Raw genomic sequence first — 12,792 nt, forward strand, 5'->3', positions numbered from 1 at the left:
AAAAGGGAAAGTGAAATTGCATTTTCAGTATTGCATGCGATAACTGGGTATTAGTGAATTGGGTATTGGGTTTAGTGAACTGAACCCACTATTCACAAAGCCATGTGATTAACATGGATTGCTCTTAAATCATTTTAAATGTTTTAGTTTCATATTGCCTGGGTTGTTTTTTTTTTTTTTTGTTTTTTTTTAGATAGTAATAAAAAAATAAGATGGAATCTGCAAGTTAAATATCAAAAACGTATAAGGATTTGCAGACCTGTAGACCAACAAAGTATAACTATACACATAGGGGTTTCATATATTTATTTTGTGGTTCAAATAAGATTTTAGACAAGAAAAATGGATAGCACAGGAATGAGTACACAGGAATTGCAAAAGAAATGCTGTATCAGAAATAAAGCTTTTCCTCTTTATTAGCATTAGGTGAAAGACTAAGGGCCTTCTTTTTTTATTTGCCTCAAATCTGAACAGTTTGTCAATGAAGCTGAAAACCTTACTTGTTTTAAAAAGGACTCCAAAGCTATAAATGCAAGTCTTTTCATTTCATGATTTGAGTGGCCACACCACTTGGACATTACTTCAAAGAGGGAGCGATAGTTTTCTATGAGGTAGTTACTGAACTGGGAAGCATGTAAGGCCATAATATTTAACCCAGCTAAAAGTAAAAACAGAAATAACATTAATTACAATACATTTTTTTCATTGCTTCTGTTTTACTATGTTTTTTAAATCAGATTTTTATCATACAAATGAACAGTGTTTAAACAACATACAAAATCAATGTTAATGGTCATACAGTGACATCAATGCAGTCAAGGAATATAACACTAGCTACATCTCGTAAGCATATGGGTTACCTTGGCTTAAATTATAAAGCATTATTCGTGCTGCCACAAGGTTCAGTTGTTTCAAATACACTGTAAGAACAGGTTAATATATATATATATATATATATATATATATATATATATATATATACACACACACACACACACAAAATAGAAAGGAAATCAAACCTGCACAAGTTGACCCAAGTAGGTTTCTTCTTTAAATAATATGGAGCACGGTATGCCTGCTTCAGTGTGTTAATATTAATACGGTAACTGTAGGGTACAGACCGTTCAATCATAAAGAGTGTAACTTGTGTACAGTCTGATAGAATGAAGCCAAGCCAGGGATTACATAGTTTTTCAAATTTACTAAGATCTGATTTTTCCACTCCGCAACCGTGGGAGAGCTAGGGGACATACATTTTTGTGTAATTCATTTACGTGCTATATAAAGCAATTTAATAATAGGGGCCAGCACCTCAGCAGGCACAGTAGAATTATCAAACGTGTTAAGAAGTCATATTTTGGGTTCCAGTGATAAGTGACCTGATAAACAAGGATGCAAGAGATACAATGTCTTGCCAGTTTCTGTGGAGTTTTGGGCATCTTTATATCATATGGATAAAGACTGATGGGCCACAATCACTTCTGGAACACAGAGCCATGTCTCTAAAGTTCCATCTATGCATTTTGGAAGAGGTGCGATAAACTCTATTAGGGATGAAAACTTGGGTAAATAATTACATTAGCGATAGAGACACCAGAGGGAGTGTTAGAACCCTTTTTTAGAATCAGTTTGTGCATGTACACATAAAATCAGGTTCTTGACTACCTACTCACTTCTGTTTAGCTCACACTCGCTGAAGGCACACAAGAGGCCTGTCTCCCTTGGGAAAAAGACTTGTCTAAGGAAGCTTGGGAACACATCTATAACCACATTCACAAGGGCTCTGTAAATGTTACGGTCCAGGAGAATGCCTATAAGGTTCAAACACGATGGTACACTGACACGGCTTCACAAGTTTTCACCTTCAGCTTCCAACATTTGCTAGAGATGCGGCTCAGACCTGGGCTCATTATTGTATATCTGGGGGGCTTGCACGCTACTCCAGACTTACTGGTCCAAGGTTCACCACATCATCTCCTCCATCACTACCCTTGCATTGGACTACACTCCAGCCCCATTTCTGGCACACCATACATCCCCTCCCACGGAAACCCTTTTTCAAATCCCTAGCATTGCATGTGGTTAAAGTGATACTAAAGTCTCATTTTATTTATTTTTTTGGGGTTAAAGATAACAAACATGTCTAACTCACCTGCTCTGTCTTTATATGCAACATATGGTTATTACTGAACATGGAAATAATTGACACCATTGTTTATTTTTTTTCCCCTTGTGTTTGTTTATTGGGTTGTATTTTTTATTTTATACATTACATCGTACAGTTGTCCTGTATAAACTCTTTACATAAAACTCAATAAACCTTTTTTTGTTGCAAAAAAAAAAAAAAAAAAAAAACTTACCTGCTCTGTGTAGTGGTTTTGCAGAGCAGCCCAGATCCTCCTCTTCTTGGGTCCCTCCCTGGTTCTCCTGGCCCCTCCCTTCTGCCGAGTGCCCCCATAGCAAGCAGCTTGCTATGGGAGCACCAGAGCCAAGCCGCTGCTCTCTGGGTCCATTGAGACACGGCGCTGCAGCTCGGCCCCGCCCACTCTCTCCTCTTGGCTCACGGACATGAATTGACAGCAGCGGTGTCTCAGCCAATCAGGAGGGAGAGTCCCAGACAGCCGAGTCTCTCGTGTAACATCACTGGATCAAGATGGGGCTCAGATAAGTATTACGGGGACTGCTGCACACAGAAGGTTGTTTTATCTCAATGCATTAAGAAAAAAAAAAAAAACTGCTGCCTTTAGAACCACTTTAGTGCTGCCAAACTCTGCATACCCATTCTTTGGGGCTCCACATGATCCCCTTCCATCAGAGATTGGCTTCTTTGGCTCAGCAAAATAGCAGACAGGGAGAAATTTCACAAATGCATAGTTCAATTGGCTTCATTTCCAAACCACGCCCGAAAACAGCAGACTACTATTTTGTAATCTGTACTGTATTATACATGTTCATTCCCAGGGTGTTTTTGTTGCTATGGATCCTGTCCTTTGCTTCGGTTTAAATAAAACATTTGAAAGAAAAACAAATCTGAGCTGATCTTTCTATTAATGCTACAGTTACCCCTCATCACCAAAACTCACCTGCAGGGACTGCATATCTCTTCAAATCTACCTGTGAGAAAGACAGACATAAAATTAAAGTTATATAAAAAAATAAAAAAAAACACACACAAACAATATTCTATATTTACCTGTGGACTTATTGCCTTCACTGTGTATTCAAAAATTTCTTTTGAGACTTTGGCATCTGTATGAAAAAAAAAAAAAAAAAACACTTCATAATTTACACCTGATATACAACTGTGTTCTCACTTTCTGGCTGACTCAATGTCATCTTCTTCCTGTGTGAGTTGTTGGAGCTCTATGATTTCAGATGTAGGAATCTGAGGTGATCTGGCCAATCAGGAGTCAGATCCCTCCTGCTCCATTCACCTGGCAAAACAGGTGTCCGTCTCTTTGTGACAGTGGATGCTGCAGGAAGAAGACCGTTTTGTTCCGTGTATGGTGAGCTGTGGTAGTACCATTGCGGTTAACCTAAGACTTAGCTGTTTAGCAAGATGTCACAAGTCTGTGCAATATTCAGATATTGAAAGTCCAATAAAACTGGGCATACACATTAAGTTGTTGTTTAGTTTTCAATCACCTAAATACCCTACATGTGCGTTTGAATTTTACACATACGCTTTCTGCTTTGAAGTACAGCATACAGTACAAAATAAATTACATTTGTTTTCCTTGTACACAAGTATTCAAAGCGAGGTGTGAGTCTGGTATATGCTTCTGCACTAACCCTTTTGTTTTAAGCGTTGGGCATAGTTAACCTTTTGACTGCTAAAGAAAACGTTATGGTGTTTGCACTAATCTATATGCTAGCCTGTAATCTGCTGCACAACAGATTTCTAATTAAACATGCCAGGAGCTTCGGTTTCCTGTGTCATGGGTTAGGAGTTGTCAAGTATGGTGGTATATTTTTGAGAATAGCAACTGTTCCTCTTGTCCCTTGCTCTTTGCCCTATCCATGAGTTGCTAAAAAAAAGGAAGAAGAAGAATCTATCAGTGTTACCTTCATCAATGGATTTCGTAAAGTTAATCAAAAGTGCACACAGTCCCCTCAGACATCCAGCTACCACTGACAGCTTTGGCTCTCTAGTAGATGAAGTCATCTATGAAAAAGACAGAAATCAGCGAACATGTTATCTTTAAAGTGATCGGAAAGGTTGAATTTTATTTTCTAATGTAACAAACATGGTATAGTTACCTGCTCTGTGCAATGATTTTGCACAGAGCAGCCTTAAAAAAAAAAAAAAAAAAAAAAAAAGGCTGCTCATTGGCTGTACTTCTGTGGATCACAGGAGTGCAGTCAGTTCTGCACTTCTGTGACCCCTTTTCAGCAGACAGCGGGCTTCCATCACAGAGGTGGTCTAGGCTGGAGAATGATTGCGACCATATGGTCGGGATTCACCCAGATGCCTGGATCGGTGTTCTATCTATTTGTGCCCTCTGTCGAAAAGTGTCCGCGCATGCGCAGAATGGAAGGGCACTCCAGCTGAGTTGCCGATCAGCTGGAGTGACGTCACCCATACACATGCGCACATCATAGGAGGGTTTTTTCAACAGGCGATACCATTTCACGGCCACAATTGAAAGGTATGCAAAGAGTGGATGGAAACCGTAGATGTCAGATTGTGCCTCGCTGTAAATCCACAGAGCAACGTCGAGGCACAATATGGCAAGTACGGTGTCCCTCCGCTGTTTGCTGTTTTAAATTGTGGCCGAGAAATGGTATCTCCCATCGAAAAAAGGCTCCTACGATGTGAGCATTTTTATGCGGGCACTTTTCGACGGCGGGCACATAGAATCGACAGAACACGAGTCAGCATACCGCTGAGAGCCTGAGCCAGCCACTCCCGCCCCCTCCACACCACAGCGCTCCATTGAGCGTGAGGGGGGCAGCGCAAAGAGCCTATGACTAAAACAGTCACCAACTCTCTGCTCACGGAGCATTGAGAACGGAGCGATCAAATGTCTTTGATCACTCAGTTCTCAGTCTTGGAGCCGGCGGGCGACAGATGCAGCAGAGCAATGCTGCATCCACGTAGGTAAGTGTGATTTCTAAGGAAAAAAATTAAATAAACTTCTCTTCTAATCCTCCTCTTTGGGGGTCCCCCCGCTGGTGGTCTTGGTTCTTGCTCTTCTCTGAGTGCCCCTATAGCACGTTGCTGGCTATGAGGACACTTATGCAGATTCGAACCAAAGCCACACTGCGTGCATCTATTGACGCTCACAGTGCAGCTCAGCCCTGCCCCCCACTCCCTCATCACAGAATTTGGTTGACAGCACCAGGAAACAATGGCTCCCACTGCTGCCGAGCCTCCTGTGAGAGAAGAGAGATTGGGCTCAGGTAAGTATTTCAGGAAAAAATATAAAAATCATTTTATACTTTGACCCTTACAGTTGTGGGAGGTACCCGTCTATTGAAGACGTATTGGTCAACACTGTGATTTTGACTTTATGGTCACAGCCAGAGCTCCTCCTTTTATTATGTTCAAGTATTTAAGGAAAGGCTGGGGGCAGATGGAAAGGCTTTTTATTTTAATACAAAGAATATAAAAAAAAAAAAAAAAAAGGAAGAGGAGGAAGAAGAAGAAAGAAGAAAAAAAAAAAAAAGAAAAGAAGAAAGAAGAAAGAAGAAAAAAGAAAAAAGAAAAAAAAAAAAAGAAAGAAAGAAAGAAAAAAGAAGAAAGAAGAAGGAAGAAGAAGGAAGAAGAAAGAAGAAGAAAGAAGAAGAAAGAAGAAGAAAGAAGCTTTTACCTTTACACCCACTTTATATGAAAGTTCATAACAACAACAGCAATAACAAAAAAATCCAAAATAACAATCTAGCATATTCTGGGCAAAGGAGTAAAAGGCTCAATCCACAAAATCACGATTGTCATCAGCCACAAAGATCGTTATTTTCAGCAATAAGGGCTGATAACATGACTGACAATAAAAAATAGGCATGGCAAATAACACAAAAACAATTCCACAGGAGTAAATCTTATCTTAGTGCTAATGATACACATTCAGAAAACAATGCAAGTGTGCTAAAGTCATTACATTTTCTTAAAGTGGAACTTTATTGATAACTTGATAAAAAAAATTTTTAGCAAAGAACATACATAAATAATTATGCTCCAAAAATGAATGAATGTTGTAAAATTGCCTCCAGCATAGTTACCGTTTGCTCTTGCTGGAGGCTGCCATTTTGCTGAAGCCCAGAACCCCTAAACAGCAGTAAATATTTAGGCTGTCAGCAGATCAGCCTCTACAAATTCAGCACGGTGCCTAAAAATAGAGAGCAACTAAGAATGTGCAGAGCAGAGTGAGACAGTGTATTACTGAATTTTAAACGGTATAGGCACTTATTTTTAATGTTTTACATAGCTATACCTATAAAACAGGCCAGCCTAAAGTGATCTAGCAGGACTTAAGAGTGTTACTAAACCCAGAACCCTGCATTCACTATATCTGGTCTCCCACAGAACATAGAAATGCAAATATTTTAGTAAATAAAAATTACCTTTTCTCATCAGCAGTTAGAGCAGTCTTGTGACGTCTATCAGTGTCTAGCCAAGCACTGGTTAAAGGTTGTAGGAGTTTTCTGACTGTCCTATGAGACTGCAAGACCCCTGACCCTCTGTCTGGACAGTGCTGATTGGCCCTGCTGTGTAAATTAGTCTATGTGTTAGATCAGGGGTCTCCAAAGTACGGCCCACGGGCCATATCCAGCCCGCTAGGACGTTTCTTCCGGCCCGCAGCTAGAGTCATCAGACTCACTGCAGGGACGGTCTCTGCTCACGTTGTGGGGTTTGCTCTGCATACTGACAGGCAGTGGGGGCTGTGCAGCGCAAGTCCCGTTATTTGAGAAACCCGAGAAAGTTCAGATTCATTCAGTGCAGACCGGCTGCACCTCCCGCTTGCAGTTAAATTCAGTGCCCTTAACGCTGTCATGTAACATACAGCGTGCCCGTTTAACAGCCGGGTGGGAGCCGGGAAGTGCAGATCTCCATACAGCGGGAACATACACATATCTACAGGGGCAATATAGGATGGTACAGGGAGACTGATGTAGAAAATGTGCTCTGATGGGGACGCAAGAGAAGGGGGGGGGGGGGGTGACTCTGATGAGGACACATATTCAGGGGGAATTATGATAGGGACACAATTGTTCAGGGGGTCTCTGATGGGAGCACAAATGTGGGAGGGGGACAGAAATAGGCAGGGAGTCTCTGATAGAGACACAGATGTACTGTATGGGGAAATTGTTTAGCCTTGGTGCATGAGGCTCCGGTCTCTGATGGCAGCCTTTCAAATTCTATTTCATCTCATAGCTGAGGATTAATTTCTAAATAACTTCTTTTTTTTTCGGCCCGCAAATATCTGTGAAAATATATGATGCGGCCTTTGAAGTAAAAAGTTTGGAGACCCCTGTCTTAGATCATCAATTACACTCAAACACCCAGGCAGGTTTAAATCTGATGACTGAGAAACTGCATAATGCTTACAAACCTGCTATGAGTTTGTTTAAGAATCTCTCTCCTGCATAAATCAAGCACATCTTCAAAATATCGGCAAAGAGGGTTGTGGTAGACTGGTGCACTACAGCAGGTGTAGGCAACCTTAAAGAGGTGGTGATCTACCTGAACAAAATGGGAGAAGTCAAACGTCAATGGGCAGTGTTGCCTCCTCACACCCGATTTAAACCTCCAATTGCTGTACTACTGTGTCACAATCACTTGCATTGCACGGCAATCATGGGTTTAAACCAGGTGGTGAGGAGGCAACATAAAGTGGGCCTGTCAAACACACTTGGATCGCTTTCCAGGGGAGCAGCAGTACCTGCTGTGCTTGTAACTGAGCCCTTAGCTGCATTCGGAAGCTGCATTCGGAAGCCACACCCTTACTGCTCATTTAAATATAAAAGTTGTGGGGTGGTAAAACCCTTGAATCACCATTTTACTACCCCCCAAGCTTTACCCCCATTAGCTGCTGAGGCAGCAGCCAAAAGGTGTACACATGCCGCAGCAGTAATTAAAAACCCTGTTGCTTTTGATGGGTTCTACCACCTGCCAATCACGCCCTATTCAAGTAAATGGGGCCACTGTTCAAGTGCCCCGGAACTGCATGCTTCTGCAGGGTCCAAGGAGTTAAAGCAGGTGGTGAGAAAGCAACACAAAGTTGCCTGCTTAACCAGTTTGCTGTATTGCACAAGAAAGCAGGGCACTTATAGCATGGCTTCATTCACTTGAAAGGGTCATGCTTGGCAAGTGCTACACCCACCAACCATTACAGGGCGTAAAACTTCTGCTACGGCACGTGTACACCCCTTGCCACTGCAGCTAAAGGGGGTGAGATTGGGGTAGGGGTGATAAAAATACATTTTAATTATGGGGTTTTACCACCTCCAAACTGCAACTGTAAATGAGCCCCCTATAAGGCTTTCACACTGATGTGCTGCAGTTCACCTGCACTGCGGGTGCAGCACAGTGCATCTGCAATTTTCCTGGGCTAGTTGCACTGTGCCATAGATTTCTATTATAGCCTGTGGGTGTGGTGTACGTTCTGAAAGCGCACCAAAACTCCTGAATTGAGAAAGTGCACCAAACCCTCAGGTTACAATAGAAGTCTGTGGCTAAGCGCAGAAAGCTGCAGGTGCAGTGCACTGCACCGATGGTGTGGGTAAACCGCAGCACATCAGTGTGAAAGCAGTCCTATACTATTATGCCCGGTGTATTGCTTCACATTGAGCTAAAGATCTCTTCTTACCTGCTGCTGGCACCACTCTGGAGACCACTAGCTGGGATAAGAGGTGGAGTGCAGTTAGTATCACTCCGCATGAGACAGGAGCCAGACTACAGAGGAGGCACTGGCTTATGCGGCTCTTGCTCCCTACTACAGCTCCAACTTTACAAGTAGTCCCTCTGCATTGTACTGTTTGATGCTCTGGAATGGCGGGTCAGCAAGCCCAGACCGAGATCTACCAGTCACCTGTCTGAGATCTACTGGAAGATCGCGATCTACAGGTTGTTGACCCCTGCACTACAGCAATACTTGGATGAAAAACTAAAGTAATGAACAGGTAGGCTAAGAGACATGAATAAATGTGATGTATGTGAAATTATTTTTAATGCACCAAATTGTGCTGTAAACCAATTTTGCATTAAAAGATCACCAAAGGAAATACAAAACAGAACTAGCTTTCGTATATGACCTTTGATTATATACAAAAGGAAACCCCTCCAAACCGATTTCATTTGCAATATCATCTTGATGACAGTGTTCAAGAAACAGTAAATTGATCCATAACATTTTGAAAAATATGGTAATAAGAGGATAATACCTGAGTTTTTAATTCTCCCAAATAAGCTCTGAACAGTTTCTCAGAATTGTCCACCATTTCACTAGGCTGTACTTCTCCCAAAACGCCTAGAATCTCATAGACTTTCTCTAGAACTTAAAAAGCAAAAACAGTAATACATTTAAATTTTGTATCGAGACCTCTGACAGATCTATGCTTGACAAGATATAATCAAGAGCATATACAAAAACGACAGCGGGATTCAGAAACTGTTCATTGTCTAACCAGTTGAAATTCAGCAGGTAAAGTTCTACGTTAAGGTACACACAAGGGCAGCAAAACAGAACAGGGAGAAGGTAAAGACAGAAGAGGGTTTGGGTTCACTGTGCCTCTCTTGCATCCCCACTGTTAAGCAGTCTTCGGCTCCATGCAAACTGGCAGCCCAGTCCTGCAGATTACATAAGAACAGCATTCCTTGTGTCATTAGTGGAGCTGCCCTGTCAGTGTGCCAGCAGTTTGCTCTGTATTAGGCGCTCTGTGCACTCCAGACAAACAGAGCACAGAAAAAGTGCCAGCTCCTTTGACTACATAGAGGGTGCTAACTAACGCAGGTATGTGTGGACACTGCAGGATTCCAAGGACAGTCCAATCCTGCTCTACACTTACTGTGGGAGCCTCAATTCATCAAATAGTGAAACAAACAAAAAAATACCTTAATTAATAAGTATAAAAAGTATTTTTTTTCAGGACTTGCTGTCAGTTTGTCAATGGAGGTTTTTTTTTCTACCTGTTATATAGTTGCTCTCTGTAGCCATTTTAACCATGAATAGTAAACAGCTATATTCTGGCAGTGTCTGCTACAATGCAAACAAACATGGAAAGAAAACTTGAAAGCAGATATAGTTTTGTTTTTAAATAGAAGTCTTGGCTATTTAACAATTCATTTATCCCTTGTTACACTTCATTCACCATGATTAACTCTCTCCTCTCCCTGCTTCCCCTTTTTTTTTTTTTGCCAAATTGTTAGTTTTTATATGAACAAAAATATATTTAGCAAACTTGCAAAGCACAAGTTTACTTGGGAAAAAAAAAAAAAACTAAATCAGCACATTACTTAGATCAATGCCATGCGCTTCTTGTGCTGCGGTCATCTGCTTTAGTAGAAATCATCCCCCTCAGATACCCCCACCCATGACAGGCAGTCATCAGGAGTACCTAACTATTCCCACCCAGCTCCTTCATTCATAGAAGCTGTACTACAGCTTCTATGAATGAAACAAGAGCTATGAATAGAAGGGGCAAAACTTTCAATCATCATCTGTCCTGAGCTGACAGAGCTGTGACAGACACTCAACAAGGGTGCCCGACTGTGCCCAGCTCCACTATTCGTACAAGTTATATCACAGCTTCTATGAATCCTGTTTCATTCATAGAAGCTGTGATATAACTTGTACGAATAGTGGAGCTGGGCACAGTCGGGCACCCTTGTTGAGTGTCTGTCACAGCTCTGTCAGTGCCATTAAGCCCCACAGCATCAGAAGGTAATGAATGCAGAAGTAGAGGGGGGGAGGATAGAGAGGGAGCATTTTTACTAAAGGAACAGACAACTGCACAAGGGACACATGGCACTGATCATCAAGTATCAATGTCCCTTGTGCAATTTTTTTCTTATTAAAAACTTACCGTATGTTTTAAATAAAAGCACACAGTAAGCAAATTAAAAACATGGTTTAATTTTGTTTAGTAGGAACTTTGATGTGCTTTCTACTAAAAACATTATTTTGATATGAAAATAAAAAGGACACACAGCAAAATAAAATTAGCGATTTATATCTATAGTTTACTGGTCAAACTGAAAACATTTATATGTTTTTAACTTAAAGTATAACTAAAGGCAAAGTTTTTTTTAGCTTTGGACAGAGTGGAGGGAAATTAGAACACCTGTCAGTTTTTATAGCTGTCTGTGCCCCCGTTAGGGAGCTTCACCCTCTCTATTTGTCTTGTTTACCATTATCATTAAAAAGGTAAAAGTAAAAGAAAATCCTGAATTTTGGGTTGTCCCCAAAAAGTAAGAGGGGAAGTCTTCCAATGGGGTCCCCAATCAATTCCCTTAATTTGCAGGAATTTCATCTGACTTCCTGTTTGGCTACAAGAAGGGAAATCTCTGCAATGGGACACAGAATGCAAAAAAAAAAAAAAATTGACAGGGGTTTTAACCCTCCTTTACTCTATCCAAAATGAAAGAAAAAAAAAGTTCTGCCTATAGTTCTACTTTAAATGTGATGTTCTCTCAGTATCAGTTAAGATTATATTTCACCTGTGTCTGACAATTTGGCTTTAATAGAAAGTTCTCCATAAAATTTATTGAAAACATCACAAATTTTTAATTCTTCAATAACATAGGACTTCTTTAGAAGTTGGAGTAGCTGAAATGACAAAAACATCATAAGAAAAAATATATACATATATTAATAATACAAGTAATTTCATGTTTAGAAAACTTGAATCAAGTAAACTACTAATCAAAGGATTAAAACAGAACTCCAGCAAACTATCATTCATAACATTATATTGAACACACATAAACAATTTCTTGCAGCATGGATACATTATGCCAACCCTTTATTACCAGTGGCAAGCTATGCCTCCCTCAAGGTGGCGCACGTTGTAGAAGTACATGCGGAAAGCCCCAATGTCCTCTAATATTCCGTGTCTCTTAATTCCTCCCCCCTATCCTTTTCCCACACCTTCCCTACTTATCTCCTCTCTCTATCCCTTTGTTATACCTTTACGCCATTCTATCCTCTCTCTTTGTTGCACAGGATTTTTTGAGATGGACGCGTTCATCCCATGCCCCCACTACTTTTTTATCCCAAATTCAGGTTGCTACTGGCATTTAACCAGAAGCTGAAGATCTCCCAAGATGCAAAAATGACCAACCCTTGATAATTAGAGCACAACTAACCTCCTGTCCTTAACCTGAATGAGACAACCTGTGTTGTTATTTCCCTCAACCCAGATCATTAGACCAGATTAGCCCATTAAAACATTGCATCCTGGGTACATTATTTTATGTCTTGCTTATTACTTCCATATACATGGACGTGGCCCTGTATTCTTTATAATTGTCATCCTGTTATCTGATAGTTAGTCATGTGACCAGATAATCTTTTGCAACAGTTAGCGTTCTTTGAAATCTTTTAATAAAAAAAATATTGAAAGTGAAAGTAGAACTCCAGCCTTATAAAAACAAATAACCCATTTAAAAAAGAGAAAAATAACAAAATTAGCCTTTGCTGCAAAATTAAGCTACATTCCTCAAGTTTTCTCCTGCAATACTAGATTTCTGCCACTATATATCCTGATGGCCAGCAGCATTCAAATTTACTTCCTGAGCCCAGGTCAACCTGGACCGGTCCCAGCCTGTGAATGGAAAGTGAAAAAGAGGAA

The 12,792-nt window shown here is 40.7% G+C and overlaps 1 protein-coding gene across 2 annotated transcripts in view; it reads right to left on the reverse strand.

Annotated features, from left to right (window-relative positions):
- PRKDC (protein kinase, DNA-activated, catalytic subunit) overlaps window positions 1-12,792 on the reverse strand; it is a 712,087-nt gene that overhangs the window by 655,555 nt on the left and 43,740 nt on the right. For both annotated transcript variants that reach the window (XR_012244521.1, XM_073631567.1), the window contains exons 5-10: window positions 11,660-11,768; window positions 9,385-9,497; window positions 4,066-4,165; window positions 3,194-3,249; window positions 3,084-3,114; window positions 501-658 (exon numbers count right to left, since the gene is read on the reverse strand). Coding sequence is in view for 1 of the 2 variants with exons in the window: in XM_073631567.1 (XP_073487668.1) it covers window positions 501-658; window positions 3,084-3,114; window positions 3,194-3,249; window positions 4,066-4,165; window positions 9,385-9,497; window positions 11,660-11,768 (567 nt within the window). In the remaining variant the exon portion in view is untranslated. The remainder of the gene's footprint in view (window positions 1-500; window positions 659-3,083; window positions 3,115-3,193; window positions 3,250-4,065; window positions 4,166-9,384; window positions 9,498-11,659; window positions 11,769-12,792) is intronic.

Source organism: Aquarana catesbeiana, linkage group LG05 (assembly GCF_042186555.1).
Source record: "Aquarana catesbeiana isolate 2022-GZ linkage group LG05, ASM4218655v1, whole genome shotgun sequence".
Lineage (NCBI taxonomy): Eukaryota > Metazoa > Chordata > Amphibia > Anura > Ranidae > Aquarana > Aquarana catesbeiana.